The 22,874-nt window shown below is 34.5% G+C and overlaps 1 protein-coding gene across 1 annotated transcript; it reads right to left on the bottom strand.

Moving 5' to 3' along the window:
- Positions 1-12,766: 12,766 nt before the first annotated feature.
- Positions 12,767-13,693, bottom strand: LOC136798221 (uncharacterized protein KIAA1958-like). The gene has a single exon (XM_067054800.1). The coding sequence runs from the start codon at positions 13,691-13,693 to the stop codon at positions 12,767-12,769; it is 927 nt and encodes a 308-aa protein (XP_066910901.1).
- Between the last annotated feature and the right edge of the window lie 9,181 nt (positions 13,694-22,874).

Here is a 22,874-nt window from a genome sequence, read left to right as displayed (position 1 = left end):
AATTGACCTGTTCCCATTTTTTTGCAAGAATTCAATTTAGTGAAAATTGCCAAAAAATTTTCTATTTGTTAAAGTATGTCCACTTAAGGTATTCATTTTTCTACAGGAAAATCGATTGACACTGAAGAAGGACAAAAAACCTTGAAAGTGTCCTATTTTCTGGTATTTTTGATGCACCGGCCAAAAGCATGTTCCAGAATATCGTCCAATTCAATGGAATGTATGGCTGTTCATACTGCCTAGAGCCTGGTGAATCATGTAACACTGGAAAAGGACATGTTCATGTTTTCCCCTTTAATTTTGATAAAAGAGAGGGTCATGCTGCTCTCAGGTCACACAAGGAAACAAAATCTTTGGCAGCAGAAGCCCAGCAGATGATAATTGATACGGGCAACGTTGCACCACAAAAAGGAGTCAAAGGGTTGGCGTGGTCAATGACAATTCCCCGATACGACATCGTTAAAGGTTTGGGACTTGATTATTTACATAACACTCTTCTTGGCATAGTTAAAATGATAATGAAATTATGGTTCAATAAAAAATATAAAGATATGCCATGGTACATAGGTAGCCATGTATCTGAAATAGATGCAAGTGTAAAGACTTTAAGGCTTCCCAATTTGATAAGCAGAGTACCCAGAAATATTGAACATGATTTTAAACATTTCAAAGGTTCAGAATTCAGAACCTTTTTGTTGTTTTATTCTGCACCAATGCTGTATGGTTATTTACCAGAAGAATATTTTCAGCATTATTTGTTGCTTGTCGAAGCAATTTTTCTTCTGCTGAAAGATTCAATCTCACCAGTCGACCTTGTGAATGCAGAGAAGATTTTAAAGCATTTCTGCATGAAAGTTGCTAGACTTTATGGTCATCGCTACCAGACGTATAATGTCCACAACCTTCTCCATATGAGTTTCTTAGTTAAACAGAACGGACCATTATGGGCACAGTCAGCATTTTGGTATGAGGATTATAATGGGGATTACAAACACCTTTTTCATGGGACACAAAATGTAAGCATACAAATTGTTACCAATGTTATGGTTCAGCAAAAGATTCCAAGGATTGTGCAATCATTTACTCCTGGAGATATTGGATACAATCTGTACAGTAAAATGACAGTGCATTACCATCAACGCACTCAAAGATTAGGCAGTTGCATTTCAACAGGTATTTATTGTGTTGGAAATCTCTTAACCACAGAATCGACCACGTTTTCTACTGAAATTAAAACTTTGATTACACACCTTTACCCAAATTACGCAAAACTGTTAACATTCAAAAGAATATATTTTCATGGAAATATAATTCATAGTAAGAGCTACCAACGTGTTGCCAAAAGAAACACATTCACAGTTGAATACAATAGCAGATTTGGTTCTTCATTTGGAATGATTGATAGCTTTTTATGTTTAGTTGATGCCACCCAAAGTAATGTTTTTTTGGCAATTATCAAAGTGCCTGAAGTAATCAAGTCAAATTTTTGCAAAGACAATGTGGCAAAACTAAATCATATTATTCCTGTTTCTTCCACCAAAAATATTTTTGATATTTGTGAAATAAACAAAATCAAAGAAATTTGTTGCTATATTAATGGTGGAAGTGGAGTAGACTACATAATTAAATTTCCAAACAATATTGAGAAAGATTGATTGTCTTTTTTAACTTTGATTTTTAAAATTGTCTTTATTACCTTAAAATTTTTATTAATTTTTACAATAATTTACTTATTTTTGCAGATTTTTGCGAATCATGGTAATCTAGAAAACAATTCAATACTAATTTTTGTGAATGAAAGAAAATAAGTGATTTTGGAACAATTTTATGTACAAAGCTGTCTAGAAATCTGCAATTTTTGAAGTTTTTCAAAAGTAAATTTTGCGAACGTTTTCGAAAATATTACGAGATCAATTTTTGCGAATTTTTGTTTTTGAAAAATTTTAAATACATGATTTATTTTTGTGAATGGGGGCCAAATCCGCCCAAATCCGCCCAAATAAGTTACTAAGTCAAGTTGCTTAAGATGTTGGCTATTTTTCAGGGTTGAACCCTTAGCAACTCACTTGCTTACAAAAGATGTGTATAATATACATAATATACATATTATGTGAACCTAGAAATTTTTGACTTTTGTAATCATTTTGTCAACTTTAAAAAATCATATTTATCAATTTATGATTATAAGTTTGAAAAGGGTAGAATGTGAACTACAGGGAGTCTTGAAAATTGTAGTTGAAATCAGTAATGGTCAGACTCATCCCTTTTTCGTGTGCACTGTCCTTTTTACACTTGTATACTACAGAACTTATAAGCAATTATTTTTGATAAATAATTTTTTAATTATTGATATAATAAAGAAATCTCAGCATCTTTTCTTTCGTATTCCTTTTTCATTGTGAAGGTTGAAAGATATTCTCAGAGTTTTTCAATGCTTTAATTTATAGTCTACAGTTTATTTTTCTTTTTTTAGCTTTTAACTAAATAATAATCAAAATGAGGTGGAATGTGGAATAAAAGTGGAACAAAATAATAACCATCAGATAAAGATTTGGTAAGATTTATTGATATTATATTGACCTATGAGTTCACTCAGTAAAACAAATTTTTTAAAGACTCAACTTTGATTAATATATACTAGCTGGTACCCGGCGTCGCACGCCGGTGTCGCTAAACGCATCTGAAGCCCTTTCGATGATAAAATTTAGATCATATCTTAACTCGTCCTCTAATTTCAATATCATCCCAGTCGCTTGGCTCGTTTTAAGAAGTTATGCGAGGACCAAATTCATTTTGGCATTCAGGTTTGGTGGAATGATAAAAACTTCCTATCATTCTCCAGGCATATAAAGCTATAGGAAAAAGTTTCCCTTTTGGTTACATTTCGCTTTTGCGTATAGTCTTATTCGGGCTCAGTTCTTAAGAAACATGCATTTACTTTTCAATATTATTGTTTTTTGTAAAATCTTTTTTTAAATGTCATCTTTTTATTTAGTTCTTTGTTTTGAAAAGAAATCGAACGTTTTAATTTTTAAGTCATTAATAAAAACATTCGAACAAAACAGAGAAAAACAACAAAAGAATAGAAAAGAGAAAATACAAAAAAAAACATCAAAAAAATGCTCGGGCAAGTGAGGGCAAAATTGAAAACAAAACAATGCAGATAGGGTTTTAAAAATGAACAACCAATCAAAAAGCTTTCAGTTTCAAAACAGATGATCTGATTGCAGTCTTAACAATGCCTTATCAATGGCGCGAATATTATGAAACACGTTTGTGGAGCAAGAACAAAATAAAAGTCATCTTTTGGAAGAACAAAAACATTGCGTGCGAAAACGAAAGTATAACAGACAGACAAAACAACATACAGAATACGGCTATTAATATAGATAAAGCTTATTTAAAAAAAAAAACTTTAAAAGAGAAAAAGTCCGATTTTTGGAGAAAAAAATAATTTAGCAATTTTTTTTCATTTTTCCTTTTTTCTGGTTTATCTGAGTTATTTTTATACTTCAACTATACTTCTTATGTTACTTTTCACATTTTCCTGAGTTTTTCTATAAAAAAAGTGAAGCAGATAAACTAGAAGTATAAACAATGTATACTTTGTTTATACTTACACTCAAAAGTATAAATGAAGTATATGAAAGGTTTTATACATCAATGATACTTCCATGATCAATAGTATGTTTGAAATATACTTCAAACATACATTCTCTCTTAGAAGTATAAATTATGTATATATGCCATATAATTGAAGTATACTTTTTACTACCATATTTTGGTAAGGGTATCCACCTTAAAAATGATAAGTTCTATCGATTAACTAAAAATCGATTCACTCGAAAACTGCAGGAGATTCGAAGGGCAAATTTTTTTTGTCAATTCTACACCCTATCAGGAGCATAATATCAAAAATTTGCCCTGATCTAAGGGGTGCCCTACGAAAACCATTTTAAAGGCCTTTTTTGAATCTCCGACGCTGGTCTAAAATCTTCAAAATCTTGGGGTCTATTTTCAGCCAAGTATCTTAAAAATTCATGTTCATTTCTGATTTCATTCTCAAACTCATCTTCAGATCCAGATTCGTGGTCAATAGAGCTATCATCAACATCAAGGTTTTTCCTCTTTTTGCTCTTTGACGATCCCTTTCTAGTTTTTTGTCATGCTCTAATTTTGCTTTTTTGACAAGTTCTTTCACAATCATAGGACATAGGTCTAATCTAATAAATGTTTATATTTTCAAAAAACTTCATGAATGATTCTAAATAAGAGTCTTTTCCGTTCTTAAGGTCATTTACATTTTCCCATGTTCCCAACGAGTGAATCATTAATTGACGCTTACAATAGTCCTCTTCTAATGGCCATATGGGAAGAGTTGGAATTCCAGTAAAAACAGGAACATGGTTTTTAGCACACTTAGGGGTGCAAACACAAATTTGAGCCAATTATACAAAGTCATATTGGGATAACGTATTCGACGTTTTTCACTCAAAAACTTTTCTAGAGGTGTTTCTTTTGTTGCATCCCCATCAGAAAACTTGAATTTATTGCACGAAAACCACTAAGACCTATCACTGCATAAAACCATCTTCTTTCCATTTTTTGGAAGCGCGAAAAAAAAAATTTTTCGGACATCAAATAAAAAAATTATACATTTCCAAATCCTTTTTCCGAAAAATTATCCTTTCCAAATTTTGAAACAGAAAAGAATTAGTTTTCGTGATATCAAAAATTGAGAAATGTTTGTTTTTCGATTCGATGGAAAAGTAATTATTTTCGGACAATTATTATAATTGAAAGGATATATTTTTTCTATAAAAAAAGTGGAAAGGTGTTATATCCTGTTAATTGGAAAAGAATTCATTTTCGCCACTTTTGGATTTCCGAAAAGAGCCATTTTTCTGACATTAGGAAAATGGAAAGGTTCTCTATCCTGATAAATCGTAAAGAATCAATTTTGAAATCTTTTGGCTTTCGAAAAGAGCCACTTTTTCTGAAAAAAGAAAATGGAAAGGTTTTATGTTTTGGTGATTCGTAAAGAGTCTATTTTTGACAGCTTTGGATTTCCAAAAAGAGCCACTTTTCTGAAGGTGGGGATGCGGAAATGATGAACTTTTTTAATAAATAAATGCTCGACCAGAGTAGTATACATCCAATACATAAACAGCCGGTGAAGCAACACCGAGACATACTTTGAAACATACTTTAATTGTCAAACGTTAAAAATAAATTTTTTGGGTTTTCTAAAGGGGATTGCTCCGCTGGTCAGGGTACCTTTTTAACCTCCACGAGTCCCAGGTAGGGTCGCAAAAACACCAAAACAGAAAAATCAGTCCCTCGTAGGGTGCCTTTTTTTGGAAAATTTGGGGAAAAAGTAGAAAATTTGAGAAAATTTTGGAATTTCTTTCCCATTCAGGGTCACTTTTTCGCAAATTTCGAGTAGGGTCCATTTTTCGAACCTCAGCGGAGCACCCCCGTCGGTCGACAAGGGTAGTACCCCCCCCCGGGGGGACTCTCACTGGGCATGTGACACCCGTTAGTTCATTCTTCTTAACTAAGGCTCCGAAAAGGTGGATAATTCCTTTTGTCGTTTTTCATTAAAATGTAAGAATTTGATGTTTCTAGATTGACTGTCTTTTCTTCGTTTGTACTTTAAGAAAATATTAAGTGTTCTTCTTGAAATTTAAACAAAAAGCTTTTTCATAAGAATATCAAATATCGAAAATACAATCATCAAAAAAGAAAAGGTAATAATTTCGAATTTAAAAAACATTACAATCTCTACGTCGGGATAAAAGTAAGGAGCAGCTTTTCTTGTAGCTGATTTGGCAAAAGTAGTATATTTTCAATTTTATGAGAGCATTATGAGAATGTTTTTTTTAGGGAGTGACAAGATCATTTTTTAGTGTCCAATAAAACACTCCGTGTCTGTTAGAGTAATGACAGGAAAAAGAAGAGCCGTCCTCTGTTGACCAAATTAGGTGCCGCTTTGCTTTTTTGCACCATAGAATTAGCAGTTTTCAGTCGAAACGATAAGAAATATCCTACATTTTTTACTTTGAAAGATCCAAACTTCAAGAATTGTCTCCTTAGTTTGTCCCATAATTGATTAACCCATCACGGTACTGCCGGTATCACAGACCTTGTGGGACCCACTACAAAATTTGGCTGAAAATTTTGTCTCCGCTTGGAAACTGCCATGTATAAACTTTCATCCCCACAGTGGGAGAAGCTCCACCGGGGCTGTGACACCGTGACAGGGGTATGATCAGCTCTTTTTGCACACCTTCACGTGCTCAAATCAATCTTCTTTGTATATGACTTGCAGCTTTCATTTCATGTATTCCATTTTGAGATTATTTTCAAAATTTTGTGTTTTTATAAAAGTTGCAAAACTTTTCAAAGTTATCCAAAGTTTTTTTCAAATGTCCAGCAACAATGGCTAGCCATTATGCCTACGAAGGTCTTTTAATTAAGTGCTAATCTCGATTTACTTCATTATAGTTGAAAAATTTAATGCAAGGCAATTTTTTGTTATTTGATTTGAATCAAGTGCAAAGGCGTTTTGTAGAAGGAGATACAATTTATTTTAGGCATTCTTTCATAAAATGAAGATAGTATAATCCTTTGGCAGCTACTTTTGTTTCGTTTGAGTATTCTAAATGTAAGGTGATTCACTGTTTTGGGCCTCGCAGCGTTTTGCGACGCTGCACTTACGGCTAGTAGGTAAGCCTGTATTTTACATTATAGATTGTATAAAAATGTTGGGAATTAGATATTTCGCAAATCAGCCGAAAATAATTTTCATGGTCAGCGAGTTTGACGATTTTTACATATATAACCATAGAATTATTAAAAGAGTTTTGATCTTTTAATAATTCTATGATATAACGAACCAGGAAAGTATATAAAAAGAAATCACTTTGATATTTCATGAATTCGCGTTTTTTTTTTAAGAACAAATTTTAAAGCTTTCGGGTATTCTTAACTTTTCAGCCTAAAAATGTTTTTAGCATGTTATTATTTTCCCGCACATTATTTCCTAAGAAATCGGGTGTTTTCGAGTCCCCAAAGCCTTAAAATGTTCTTAACGATTCTTATACTTTCTCTTTTTTCGGCGCTATTTCAAAGGCTGAAAAATTTGTTAGGCGGTTTCATCAAAAAAATTACAATTAACTGTTTGAACTAAACAACACCATTCCCTTTGGGACCCCTTTATAATTGTGGAAAAATTACGATATATTCAATTGCAGTCCAATTAAGTCTCTCATAGAAGAATGTTAATATAGAGATTTTAATTGGCAGAAATTAAAAAAGCCTTGATTTGTCACGAAATTATGTAACATGTTTTCATGCGGACTTTACAGTAAGCCAAAGAGTGAAACAAATGTAAAGAAGTAAAGACTTTGCGATGAATATTTGCGTCAATAATGTAATGATCATGTAAGTACACTTTTTAGTTATTTTTGGAATAGCCTGTCTAAAACACATAATTTCTTTCTTGCTATTATGTTTTTTTGTAATCTTCAAGTCATTTTGAATTTCCACTTATTATTTTCAATTTGAAATAAAGATAAAGGGGCAATTAATCTGTTAGATAATCCTGTTTAAGAAGTAGAGTATAATTTTATAATTTTCTCTCGACAGAAAATCGAAAAACGTATCGCGAGCCCAGCGGAGAGAGCCGAAACATCAATTCGCTGCAATGTCAAAGACGTGTGGAGAAAACTTATCACAGAATGAACATCGTCTCATCAGAAGACAAAGATATAAATATATGGTTATAAGAAAAGGAAGTAAATATGATTGTTCGACAACACAACCAAAGAAACATCTTCAATGAGGGGGAAATACAAATCGTTTGAACGAAAAATCGGAGAAAGTAATTGAAGAAGTAATTGTCAGACTTCTTTTTTTAGTTGGTTCATCCTTTTTTATACGAAAACTATTTTTTTAACCGCAACCCAATTCTCATTTCTTAAATTCGAATAATGCTTTACAATGTCAAATTTTGTCAGAAATAGCCCCCTAATCCTATATCGAAGTTCCTACTATACCACATCAATTTTTGTCATTTTTTACAAGAAATTAGATGTTATAATTTATTATTTTATTAATTTAACTCATTTTGTGTAAATAAGGTATACTTGAGATTTCTAGCACAAGAATTATGAGTACATATATATTAACTTCACCATATATGTTAATATGAATTTATTTAATATTGACTTTAATTTTAAAGAAGAAAATCATCCAAGAAAATCATATTTCCATATCTTATCGAATTTAATCTATCGTCTAATTTCATTAAAATGGCAGTAACGTCGGTTGATGAAAACTTCGTATTTCAAATACGTCAGAAAATTAGTTCTTTTTTTACACTTTCCTGTTCTGATAGTATTTCTTTTCGGAAGGTTCATGAAATTTTTCTTTTTATATAAATTTACCAGCAAAATATTTTTTCTTTTCGTGAATTTTCATCGTCTCAGCAGTATTTTTCGTACACCAAATAAATAGTTTAGTAATTCCATCAAAACGATCAAAAAATCAATTCTTCCTGTACAATATCGAATTTAGAAAGCTTTCCTATGCAGGAGCTTCGATGAAAACCTATTCCTCTAACAAATATTTTATCATAAAATTAGTTCTTTTCGTACACTTTCCCGTTCTGATAGTATACTTCTTTTCGGAAGGTTTGATGAAATTTTTCTTTTTATGTAAATTTACCAGCAGACTATCTTCTCTTTCCGTGAATTTTCTTCGTCTGATAGTAGTTCTTTTCGGAAAATCACAAAATAATTTAGTCTTTCCATTAAAGTGTATCAGAAAATTAACCCTTTCCCTGCAATTTCGAAACCGAAAAGATATCCTTTTCGTAAATCGAAAAGAAACAGGTATTCTTTCCAGTACTTTTCGGGGCAGAAAATGATAACTTTTCGGTTACAGAAAAGAATGGAAATATAATCTTTTCGAAAGGATACTTTTCGTCCTTATTGTGCACTCGAAAAGAAATCCTTTACGGTGCATGTAACTACGAAGAAAGAAATCCTTTTCACCGTCTATCGGACAGTCGGAAAGATCATTTTTCATGCAGTGTATTCTCCTGAACTGTCGAGTGCAATGAAACAAACAACCCCGACAATTCAGAAAATCAACAGCAGCTGCTGGCATATCAATCAATCCTATAATTTTCAAAATTAGTTGTTGGGCAATACTTCTTACAGATGCAACATCACTATTAACATCTAATAAATGTTTATATAGACGAATGAAATCGTCTGTACATTTGGCACCCTTGCAGGCATACTGAGTGATGTATCTTAACAGAGCCAGTAAGTCTTGATCAATGATGGCTTGCGTGTCTGAGTTGGCTAACCATGTTAACAGGCATGTTTTGACATGAGATATCAGAAAAGAATGATCTCTGTTGCCTTCAAAACGTGGATGTTCTCCTGGTGTTATTAGTGAATGGAAAGGATGAGTTTCTTTTCCTTCGGAAGTTCTATTTTCGATATCAAACTTACCAAAATGGAAACGACAATATTTTGTTTTAGCACCATCAGACTTCACATTTAAGCAAGTATTATTACACTTATGCAAGCCCACCTTATTTGTCAAAGCAATATGAAAATCTCTCATGGATTCTTGACTTGAGTGGTCAGAGAGTTTTTCTGACAATGGATTATAATCTGGAGGTTCATAATCTCCATCAGGTTTGGGCCATTCAGATTTTTTGGGGATCCAGACCCTTTTGCCATTCTCGTCAATTTCTTCATGGCCACCTGCAGGGTGCATAGATACAAAATTAGGAGTGAAAATCTTCTGTATTTTGTAAATGTAAATCAGTCTGAAGTAAACTATGAAGTTCAAATGCTGCATCAGATTATTTACATTACCTTTTCCATCATCGGTCATCAGAGCCATTGCATTTTCTATTTTCTTTGCGTGACTATGAATCTCACCACGACCTTTTGCAAACTCATACCTAATCCACATGTCAGATGTTTGAAATAGTTCTTTCCCGACAGTTTTGTAATAATCAAGGGTCCTTCTCTCAACGTATTTGGTGACAATATGGAGATTTGACAAAACTAATTTACGATGGTATGAAAAATCATTATTAATGCACTCAAGGACAGTCTCGACGGGTAACCCTTTAACAACAGATTCATACTTGGCAAGCAATTGCTTAAGGGGATCCCAGTGGTATTCAGCCATAGAGTTTGTGTCAAAGTAGGCTGGAAGGTCCCCATATCCAATCTTTCTAAACAAAGCAAGGTTGTCAAGTTCAATTTTCCTGTCTCGCCAATATGGATCACTATTAGCAAACTTAGCACCAACAATTTTCTTGGTACAGAAATATCATTATTCTCTAAATTTTCACGTAATTCTTCAACAGAAAGATGTGCGTCATGAAGTTGTTGTGCAACAATAAATGAACCTTGGTTTAAAGCCCTTTCCCTTAGGCCAAGATTTAAAAGAAAAAATCGAAGTGTTGGATGGGAGCTCACACGGTTGTCACCGCAGTGGTAGATATGATCCACCCACTCTTGATAATCAGGGGTTGTTAGTTGAGGAATGGTGATGTCTGCTGAACCATTGATAAATATTGTTGGAAAAGCCATTGCAAAAAACCACATGTTTTCCTTTCGGGCACAAGTTCACGTTTTTCACTTGTTATTTCGGCCACCCCAACTCTTTGAAGGTGTACAAGATCTTGTACAGTCTCTTCATCATCTACAGTTTTCTGTAAAAGTTTCCTCCAAATCTGAGGATCCTGGTTGACCTTCAGATAAATTCTTATTCAAGTTGGGAACCTTTGTTTTGTATTCAAGATTTGGAACACCTGGAGAAATTTGTCGACCATCATTAGGCAAATTCTCTAATCTTACACAGTAAATTATAACATCAAAATAAAAAGGGTTGGGAAGCCATAGAAAAAACCTGCCTTTTAAAGGCGTATTAATATGATCTGGTCCATCATAAACTTTAGAACTAGGAAAGGCAGTACCCATTCCACCATGTGGAAAACCAAAGACGAGCCCTTTCAAAGCCTGTTCAACATTATCTCGTTTAACAATAAAGTCTTTCAAAACTTCCCCATTCTCGCCTTTCTTTCGAACCAATATAATTCCTACTTCTTGGGGGAGGCTTGGCAAAGTCTTTGCAATTTTCATGTCCTTTCAGCATGCCGTATTTAAGGATGGTAATTTTAATCTATCCTTTATTTTTTGGGGTAGCTTCCCTTTTTCTATGTCCATTTTTAGTCAAATGAGCAGGTGTTACAGACCGCGCTACCGAAAGTACTCGCAGAAATTTTATATCTTGTATATAGTTTTTGCCCACCAAGTTGGAGTGGTATAATCATTAAAAAAATAAATAAATAATGTCCAGCCTATGTGCCGATATTTGCCTAAGCATTCTCAATTCCCGGGTGTACCAAACAATTTCGCCACAGAAGAGGGGAATACAGTGGAACCTCTAATTAGCGGTCACCATCGGGGAAAGGGGTTAGTGTGCGCTAATCAGAAGTGTTCGCCTTTTAGAGACTTTTGATCTCGGAGCTCCAATTTTGAAATTAGGCCATCCCAGGGTGTCGAAAATACAAAATTCGGGTCTAAAGTACTTATCTGCAGACACTAGGCCATAGAAGAACAAGAGAAGGTTATTGAAACACAACAATTTAGTTTATAACAAATGAAAGAAAATCTAGAATTATAACAATAAAATTCAAAAATACAATTAACTTGATTGTCATTACTAATACACCGCCATATTACTTATTTGTAGAAATAAGTAATAGTTATCGCATGACTTCGAGTGAAATACGATAAATATTTTACGAGTTCCGGACTTTTTCCGTAATATTTTTCCGAGCCTGTAAGGCGAGGAAAAATATCGGAAAAAGTCCGGAACGAGTAAAATATTGAGTATTTCACGAGAAGTCATGCGATAACTCATTTATTGTCGACCCAAAAAAATTTATTGTTTTTCGAAAAAGTTCAAATATCAAATTCTAAAAGCAGTCACATTTCTACTTTTTATCGAAACAAAGGTCAAAACAAAAAAATTTGAAAATATTTAGTTTTTTGTTCGAAAATCAATCGAATATTTTGATTGAAGTTTGATTGACGTCATTTAACGTGTGCATAAACAAAAAGAAAATAGTTTCAAGAACAAAAGAGAAAGTTGTAAAACAAAAGAAAACGTGGACGAAATAATTATTACTTGATGTCATAAAATATTTAAACATTCGAACCTCGAAAATAATTTACAAAACGTGTCTAAACAAATCATTTACAAACAGACTTCATTGAGTCAGGACGTGTAAAAACAAAAACAAAAATTCAAAGTTCTTGTGAAGATTCAGAATCTGAGTAAATGATGCATCTGCGTTTTTTCGGACGTGGTTGTGAAGAAGAAGCATTTGTTAATGGTGTTTGTGACTGGTTATAAAAATTGACAGTGCATCCATGAAAATTAAATGCTGACGTGCGTGGGTACAAAACTTGTTGTTGTTGATCGAAAAAACTAAACGTAGGATTTTGTACTCTCATATCTGTAGAAGATACCAACATGGCATTTTTGGGATTTTGGTTCGAACCCCGGGAAGAACTGGAACAAGGGACGTTGTCAATAGCATGGGAGATTTTTCTTTGCTCCACCTCGTCACCGCTGTCGTAGGCATCCAAACCAGTCTCATTCTTGTGTCCAGTAATGCCGATTATCTCTGAACGAGGAACACTGTTGGCTTTCAATCTCTTCACAACTGTCTTTCGAGCTGAGTGGTTATGGTCAATTTCTTACCAGACGAAGATGCCGCAAGAGGAGAATTTTGAATCATTCTCTTCATGATTGAGTCGATGGTATTTTTACCCATGTTTTGGTTTTTGAACCAAAGATTTGTTGTTGATTTATGATGGATAGACAAATACATTGGACCCGATAATCGAAGTGATAGTGGTCGTTTTGAGAGATAAAATTTGTAAATCATCACTGGGCAACGAGAAGAACCATTAGCAAACATCTTGGGTTGCACTGATCTGTGAATCTCTCGAAGACCATTTTGTCTGGTTTTGGAAAAACTTTCAGCAAAGGTGAGAAATTCGTTTCCTTCTTCATCAACTTTCCATGTAAAATCTTCAACCTTCATTATGTGATGCTCCTGACGACCTCTCAAACCAAAATGCATTGTAAATTGCCACCAGATAGTATTGATAAGGGAAAATGCATTTTCAATACCAAATTGACCACACTCCCACAGTGTCTCCTCCTCTGCTCTCGTTAAGCTGATCGCCTTGTTTGGTCTTTTCCCCATTCCTTGCTCTCGTAAGAACCTAGCTTTTCCTTCTAAAACAGCTCGAGAACTTGTAAACTCTCTGTCTTTAATGATAGAGTAGTTGTAATGCTTTTCTTTCAAATAACGGTCAATGCCAGATTGAAGGCTTGCTAATGAACCAGGTTCATAGTCTTTACCATTTTGTTTTTTTACTTCAGCAAAGAAGCGTTGCAACATTTGGTCAAGTTCAGTTGGGTCAAGATTCTCGATATCCTTTGGTTGTTGTCGCTGGTCAGCCCAAGTGTCGAATGTTCTTTTACACAGACTGGTAGATTTTGTAGTATTAGAATTTTTAGATTTTGCAATAAATTCTTGAATTTCATTTTCATCACAACTACCAAAACGGTCCATTTTATGTTATTTTTCTTGTCAAAAAGTTTCCCAACAGCCGAAAAAAAAATTTTGTTTTTGTTTTGATTTTTTTATGATTCGAACGTTTTTGTTTTGGTTTTGCCGCTTACCCAGTCCCCCAAAAGTCAACGCGGTCATATTTCCATACTAGAGAAATATGAAATATCGCAAATATCTCGATGCTCTCGACCAATCAAAACGCTGATATTTTTTTGGGTCGGCAATAATTAAAATAATAAGACTAATAAGTGCTTGAAATAAAAATATCTAAACATTTTTATTCGATTTTGGACGCCTGTGAGGGCTGTGACCCGTTTGATATTCAATGTCCGCTAATCGGAGAGCTAAAATAGCTCATGTATATATTATAATATGCATAAACACATAATACGTTTATAACCCAGTATTTCACGCAGTGTTTATTTTTCGTTCTTTCCCGTGGGACGTCTGCACGGCATTTCGGACTTTAAGTGTCGAACCGGGTTCTGGGTCTACTTTTTGAAAATTCGACAACTTTACAAGCGCCGCGAAGTGTGAATGAAGTTAAGATTTTACATTGAAAAATCTAAGAGAATTTATGGTGCGACAACGGATCTTGAAAAGGCCCAAATAACCATCACAGCTATATTTGGGGGGGGGGGGTTGTACTTTTACGGTGTGACGGGATTGGCCCTTTTATAGTACGTTATTACGGGATTTGACAAAAAAAGTGACTGGAAAACGGTATTTTGAAACGGCAGGTACAAAATGCATATTGCATAATACATAACAGTATTGTGTAATTTACAGAACGATTTTATATTCTCTAAAACTCTCCTTTGTAGAGGCTAAAAACGCAAAAACCTCTTTCTTAAAAGTAAACATTCCAATCAGAGGGATTTCCCTAGAATCAGACATGATATTTACTTTTCGAATCCAAACGAAAGAGAAAACATTCGAATCACAACAACAAAGGGTTTTCCGTCAGCATAAATAATAAGAAGATGCAACAGATCAGAAAGGTTTCCCCCTTCTTCTTTCTCAAAAAAGGTAAACACATAAACATTCGAATGTAAAATGATTCGAAGCCTATTTTCTTTGATCTAGCTTTCGCATGAAGCTTTAATTTATAGGCTGGATATTGGCCTATCTAACAAAAAGGATCTCTGAGAAAACCCAGAATAAAAATCTTGCTATAAAATTTACGTTTTCGAGTTTTCGTTTTCGAAAAGTAATATACGGATAGATATTTTCGTGTTTTTTCTACACTATACTATGTTCTGTAAAATACAACTATGAAAATCAAAATGGCGACAAGCATTTTCAGTGGATCGTGGATTTTCTTCATCATCCAAAATTCAAATTTAAAGCTTTCTACCTTTATTTTCTGGTAGAAAATGGTATATTTGTTTTGTTGAAAGTAATATCTTTCAAATTCTCCTTATTATAGCCTCTAAAATAGACATTTTTCAAATATTATGCATTATGCAATATGCATTATGTTTTATGCATTTTGCACCTGCCGATTTTGAAATCAGACGTTGACGGTATTTAGCCTTTTTTTTGCCATTATGCCGGGATTTTAACCTCTACAAACCGGTGTGATGGTGTTATCATTTATTTCAATTTTCGAGTTTCCGGGATTTGGCAAAAATCTTGATGGGAAAACGGTATTTCGAACTCCTACAAACACCCCCATATTTCACTAATTTGATTGGTCTAATAAGTTTTAGTGTTGTAAATGTTCGAAATAAATCCTGTTTGTCCGAAATAAAGTGGCTATATAATTCGATTCAGATCAGACAAAAAAAGAAACAAATGAAGGGGAAAAACTTCATTTCATCTCGGGTAAGATATGGCATGTCTTCAAACTTTCACCAAAGATGTATCTTACTAAAGTCGATCATTTGAAAAAAAAATTATTTCGAAATTTTGATGACGTCAGCAGAAATTAGTGAAAAACAAAAAATTCTATTTTCTGCTGACGTCATCAAAATTTTGAAAAAATCTTTTTATCAAATGATCGACTTTAGTACGATACATCTTTGGTGAAAGTTTGAAGACAATTGGATAAACCATTCTTGAGAAATTCAATTTTTAGTTTTGATGACGTCATCGATTATTACGTAATAATCAGTTTATGCGGTTTTTCGCGAAAATCAGCGAGAAAACAATTAGGTTACACATCAGGCTAGAAACTACATCATAGTACCCTTCATGTTCAGTCATTTGTTTGGTCATTTTCTGTCGACTAATGCGATCTAAAAATTAAGGTAATTTTAAGACAGGCCATAACTTACCCGAGATGCGGCGCTTGTAAAATTATCGAACTTTACATCAGAAAATCTGGCAAGATTTTTTAGGGACATGCTGGAGTTTTTACAAGCTCTTATTTGATTTGGTTGGTCGTTAAGATGTAATAAAAGAATCTTATTACTTTTTCTAAAGAACGCGTCATTTCTATCACTTTAAATGACCAATTAGTGAAGTATCTTGTAAAAACTCCAGCTCATCCCATTTTTTATGGTGCGACCATGGATCCGTAAGCGGCCCAAAAGGGCCGCGTCGGCTGTGTCCTTCCTTGTTCAAAGCTTATTTTAGCATGCATATCTGAACTTCCCTCAAGTTAGAAACAATTGGCTTGTGATAGGATCTCTGTCAAACTGAATGGGCCAGAAAATTTTTGTTACCCCCCGTCGGACGACGTGCATTTTTCAATTTTTTATAGCCTCGGAAATAATTTTTCTTTTCCAGTGGTGGTTGGAAATTCCGATGAAAATCCATGTACTTTTGCTAAATGCATCGGAAATTCCACTCTTTTTGGCCTTTTTTAATTCAATTGCCTTGGAAATTCATACATTTTTCTTCTCTCACCTTGGAAATTTCGAATTTTGGTGAAAACTTGTGACCTCGGAAATCCTGTGTCGTCCGCCCCCCTGTTACAGACAAATTCTGGAATGGCCCAATCTTAACTCCAGTTCCTGCATTTCATATCTCTGAAACTGAAGCCCCTAGTGCTTTATATTTTGAAGAGGATGCCGCTCTTGTAGAGTGAGCGGTAAACTTTGAAACATTAACCCCTACAGTTGTCAATACTGTCTTAAGCCATTTTCCAATAGTACTAGAGGATACCGGTTGATGGGGGTTTGACATAGCTCAAGAAAAATTGGGTATTCGAGTTTTCCTTTCTCAATGGTTTTGTTCTCTCTAAGTATGTATGCCTTGATAGTTGTAACTGGGCAAAGCTCTAATCCGGATCTCAAATATGTAACTAGTCCTGGAACCTTTCCCTTCTTTCTGAAGTTTTTAGATTTTAAAAATAATTTTATCCTCCACAATTGCAATGAATTTGTTATCAAGAATATGCAGGTCAGAACATCTTTTGGTTGCTGTCAAGGCCATTAGCATTACAGTTTTAAATGTGAGGTTTCTATCTGATAGAGCATTGTCATCTTTTATTTGTTTTAAAAAATTGACCACTGTCTCAATTTCCCAAATGACATTGTATTTGGGTGTTAGTAGGGTGGACAGGGTGATTTTTGAATTTTTCCTTTTTTTTAGTTAAATCTGAAAGACGAGAAAAATGAGTGGTCATAGAAGTTTCAAGCAAAAGTGGTTCCCGAGAAACTTTTTGTGTCGTGAAAATCATTGGTTTCAGCTTGTATTCAGCTTTTGTAGGCAAAACAAGTTTTTTTGGATGGCACCATAAATATAATAAATATAATATAGTTAACAATCAATGCTTCTAAATTTGAAAACAACGATAAGAAAAGTATTTTTGTCTATTTTTCTACATGATAATCATTTTCACTCATGCAAGGCGGGCAAATAAAGTTTTTGGTAACTTTATTCACGCCATTGTAACAGTAGGCATGCCACCAATCGTCGCAGCTGTCACAAGCGTTGTTTTGGCGTTTGTCTCTCTTTTACTGAATGCCGCGATTTTGCTTACGCAAGAAAGTTTTATTAGATTGACAGTTCCATCATCTTTCTTCACCTTTGCTTTGGCGTTTGTCTCTCTTTTCTTTCATGAGTGATTTTCTAGTTTGACTATAATATAACTACTTTTATTACACCTAAGCGATGTTAATCACTTCAGTGTTGAAAATCGCTGCTATATATAAACTTTTTATAATCACGTACAGGACATCTGCAAAAAGGCTGCACAGAAGACCAAAACTATTTTTAGAATTAGAGCATATTTAAACCAAGAGCAAGCAGATTTATTATTTAATAGTTTTATTTTATCTGCTTTTAGATATTGTCCTCTCATCTGGATGTTTGGTAGTAAATTGGCTCACAACCTTCTTAACGAAACTCATTGTAGGGCCCTCAAGGCTAAGCAAAATTCTATCAATCTTAACTATGATGAACTTTTGAAGAAAGCTAAATGTGAGTCAATCCATACTAAAAATCTCCAGTTTATGCTTGTGGAAGTTTATAAAAGCGTCAATAAAATCGGCAATAAATTAGGCTGGGACCAATTTGAATTCATCCAAAGTCATTTAGATACGGATGAAGATGTAAATGAAAACGGGGACGACAATCCCAACGAACGTCCTCGTCTTCGAAGAGGCACTCAAATCTATTGTTCACGCAAACTCTGTTCTATATTCTAGTATTTTAAAATTTTAAAATATTATTTACTATATAGTAAATATTCGAATGTCATGTTGGATTTAATTAGTACTTGTAACTATTTTTTATTACCAACGTTAAATAAAGAACAAATAAATAAAATAATAAAGTATTTTGTCCAAGGATATTTAACACCACATATAATTTTCTTTTTTTCTAACAAAATTTACATATAGTGGCGATGTTAATCACTTTAGTGCTGAAAATTGCTAATACAGTAGTATAATATTAATCTAGCAAATTTATTTTATGAAATTGAGAGACGATTTTAATCACTTCAGTGCTGAAAATCGTCCATATATGAGGCCCCCCCCAGCGGTTTTCGTGATGGCGTGATTGGCGTTTTTTAAGTTCGTGATTTCGTGATTTGAGATTTTAAAATGCGTGATTGCGTGATGGGAGGAACGAACGTGATCGTGATAGATAAGAAAATTAACTCGTGATTACGTGATTGAGACTGTGTTTCGTGAGCGTGATAAACATTTTTTATCCAAAAATCATTTTTGTTTACTTTATAAGAATCCGAGGCCGTAAATATACGTTTTTCGTGCGGTTTCATCTGTCACTAGCTTGGATAACGACGTCTCTCTACCAATTGCTGTCAATTACAGCTCGAAAAATGGAAAGTCAGGTGATAACATTAAGAATCGCTCATTAATCAAGTAAGACTGATACAAATGTGTGAAAACTGTGCAAGAAAAGTAGAAGATCCAGAAATGATATCAGCAAACGATACATTCAACATATGCGAAAGCTACTGTGACGAGTGCGCTGAGTGTACATTAAAATGGCAGACACATGTTGTCCCGTCGCTCAGAGCCTGTGAAAATTGTCTCAAGTATGATATAAAATATATTAAACTGGTAGTACTTGTTATAACTGTCGATTGCGAATCTGGTAATAAACTTTGTTTGAAACAGCTTCAGCAAGGAAACACTGACAAATCTATTGATCCGTATCTTTTACTGCTTTCACTTCTTCCAGGCGTACCGCATGTACTTAATACATGCAAGGCTAGTTTCGCAAGTTGGTATCTACAATTGCTCAATGAACGTGGTTGCCTTTCATTGTTTTATACCTTGAGAAACAGGGCTGATCCTGAGGTTCGAAAGCAAATCCAATCTCATCTCAAAAGTAATGACTTTGTTCGCAACAGGGACCGTCAAAATCCTTCAGCTGTTCTCGGTCTCTGTAATTCAGCTCTTCTGACATATATTGAAAGTTTAGGTATGTTATTCCATTTGATCGAACCCAACACCTATAACTATTGTTTTTTTTCCTTATTAAGGACAACTTTTTTCAATTCAGGACAGGTTTTTTCGGAACATGTTGGAACTCTTAAGAAAGTTAAAAACATCTAAAGGCTTTTGATATAAAACATATAGCAACAACCTTTTAATAAAGTAGTTTTCACTTAACATGATTCAGAAATTTTTGACATATATTCTCATTAAAAACTTTCAGACTATGTGACGCACACGATAGTCCCAGAAACAATCCGTTACACGCAGCTGAACCGTAAAGAAGCATACGCAAACTTATCGTCGGTAGCAGTTGGTATGCATGGATATTTATTATTCTTATGTGCAAATGAATCAGGCTCAACAATATATAAAGCTAAAGTGCATAATCCTATCAGTGAGATTATCAAGCTGTTTGATGTTTGCGATGGTGACAGAATCCGGTATCAAAGTGGTATTGTTTATTGTTATGGCGGATCCTCGGTTTACTTCCATCCTGTCGATAAAGCTTCTGATCCAAAAGTAGCAGTAAATAAAATTACTTCTAAGAAAGCTATTTCTGAGAAAATGGCTCTATTCAATCTTCCTTCTAATGGCACCCTCACATATTGTAGAGAACGTCTACTGAGACACCAAAAAGCTGTTTACCAGCAAAAGTACGAACACCATAAGGAAAATGAAGTGTTGTTTTATGACGGTGAAGAATGTGTTGGTTATCAACCCGAAGCTCTATCATTCATCAGTTCAGTCGCTTTTGGAGATGTGAAATTTATTTCATTATGTTCTATGAAATCCAATTCGATTGGTATGGAGGCAAACATCAGCCATAAGATAACTTATCTCTCTGAATGGAATCAAGTAGTGGAGATTGAAGCAATGGATACTGATCTTATTGTATCTCACAACAGAGGTGTATCACTGTTGAACTTGGAGACAAATTTGATCAACCAAATTCTTGTGGATCAAAGTCCTAAATGTATCGTTTCATACAAAGATGGTTGTCTGTTCCCTTCTAAAACTTGCTTGTATTATTGGAACAAAAGTGGTCTTGAAATCTTTGCTGGAAAAAAAGACACAGAAGGAAGCCGGGATGGTACCACCGCGTACTGCAGGTTTTACGAATGCACTGGGATTGCTGTCGAATTTGATCACGTCATTTACTGTGCTGACAAGCGTGTTGGGTCAATCAAAATGTTGACAATCTTAAAACAAACTGCACAGTTTCTAAGGGGCTTGGGAAAAATTGCCGATGCATTTTCCGTTCATGAGAAGCATCAAACTTACTCCTTAAAGTCACTAGAACAGGCAATATCATTGGTTACGAGCTGTAATGAAATGATTTCTACAAACATCGAATCTATTCGGTCTGTAGTCAACCATCAAAAAAGCCTTAATGGTCCAGAAGGAAGTATTTCAGCAGCAACAACAGAGTCTATTAAGATCTTGCTGTGGGGATTGAAGAAATTGAAGGAGAATGTTGAAACATACCAGTATCAAAGAACCAATCTATTAAGTTGTATGACATTGGCTGTTGAAAATTTGCATTCCACCGTCAACAAGAAACAAGGAACACAAACCATGGTACAAGATGCACAATCATTTTCTTCGTCTATCAAAGAATCTATCAAGGCTATTTCAAACTGGAGCACTCACTATTTTACAAGCAGGGAAAGATGGTATCCTGTTTCCGAAACAGCAGTGAAATTGGAAGATATAACATTTCCAAAACGAGGAAATAATACCAAAACAAAATTATCTCGAGATCAAAAGCAAGAAATGAGAGAGTGGGCATCAATGTGTAGTAAGACAACGGAGTGGAAGGCAAGAAACAACGATGGCTCGAGCAGGCATTTTACCCGAGAATGCATATTACGAAAAACTCACTCCCAATTCTGAAACAGTTAAAAGAACTACTAAAAATACAAGAGATGATACAAACGAACAAGTACAAGCAGATGACCGAGATGAAATCCCAGAATATGAATCCGAAAGTGATAATGATGACAATGAAACAATTGTGAATGGCGATTCAAATCATATTGATTCGATTTCAAGTGATGCAACCTTTTTACTTGGACGATCTTCTCGATACGGCAGAAGTATTACATTTAATAAAAAATATATTGCTTAGGTTTACAAATTGTACTTTTTCATTTTGCATTTATGTATTTCGAACAAAGTCTAACGTGGTTTGCATGAAGCACTGTAAACTAAACAAAAATTATTACAAGGTTACCATCGAGTTTACATTGCCTTTGTTTTGATACTCTTTTGATAGTAACCGAAGTAACAAGTTTGGTGTTAGTTATACTCCCGTTATATCTAGCCATATAAAAAAAAAAGGTTGGCGTGATCGTGATTTAAAGAAAAATTTTGCGTGATAACGTGATTTGGAAATTTTTTTTGCGTGATTTGAGAGGTGACTGGGGGGGCCTCATATATTACCTAGTAAAACTTGTGTGAATTTGTTTACTAACCGACATTATATAAACCTTATATTTTTTTAACTGTGGGTATGCGGGTATATAAATTATACTTCAAGGAGTGTCTAGGCCTGGTGCCCTTGCCTTGCATAGCCTGAGGTAATCTTGGTTCTGACTTCGTGGCACTCTGTTCACCATCTCAAAAAAGCCTTTTTTACCAAAAAGTGGGTCAGGTGCTGCACAAGCCTGATCCACTCAAATCAAACTCAAACGTGCAGGTTGTTCAGCATAAAGTCCTGTAGCGATGTGATGGAGGTGACGGGAACAGGTAAAGGATATTACTGGAAGTTCTTAGCCGAAGTCATGCATGCAGGCAGCCTATGTGTGATGGCCACTCAGTGCAAACAAGTGGGCAATTGTACTGTTCGTGTCCTACTTAGGTGACAAAGCAGCCCTGTTTAGGGATAGCACTGCTTTCCTTTTCATGGCGATTTTAAGTACCTCAAAAGACCGGTCCAGACCGATCGGCCAAAAAGCGGTAGAAAAGCGCTCTCGTAACAGAAAGGCACCCCTGTCTCTCTTTGACCTCCTTTATATTCTCGATATTTCGTGTGACCTTTGAAACTAAAAGTTACCCCTACTTCAGTAGCCCTCTTCTATTTCACCAACTTTGTTTTTTAATTTATATACCGTTTGCTTACAGCCTTCTTTCCTCCTAACCGGCCAAAACAATATAGAATAAAAATTAATTATATTACCTTTCTTCTTTGTCTTTGACGAAAGTGCTATTCTACTCATCATAGTAAATTAATCTCCCTTTGCAGCTAACAAATAACTGGTTTTCTAAAAGTCCCGCATTGTATATAAACAAAGAGGTTAAAAAACCCATCACTGCTCTTC

The sequence above is a fragment of the Clytia hemisphaerica genome, unplaced genomic scaffold (assembly GCF_902728285.1).
Source record: "Clytia hemisphaerica strain Z4C2 unplaced genomic scaffold, Clytia hemisphaerica genome assembly, whole genome shotgun sequence".
In the NCBI taxonomy this organism is placed as follows: Eukaryota; Metazoa; Cnidaria; class Hydrozoa; order Leptothecata; family Clytiidae; genus Clytia; species Clytia hemisphaerica.
The sequence above is the reverse complement of the archived record's forward strand: the minus strand, read 5'-3'. Positions and strand labels throughout refer to the sequence as shown.

Coding starts and splice junctions, on each gene's coding strand:
- LOC136798221 (XM_067054800.1), bottom strand. CDS start 13,693: ATGGACCGTTTTGGTAGTTGTGATGAAAATGAAATTCAAGAATTTATT.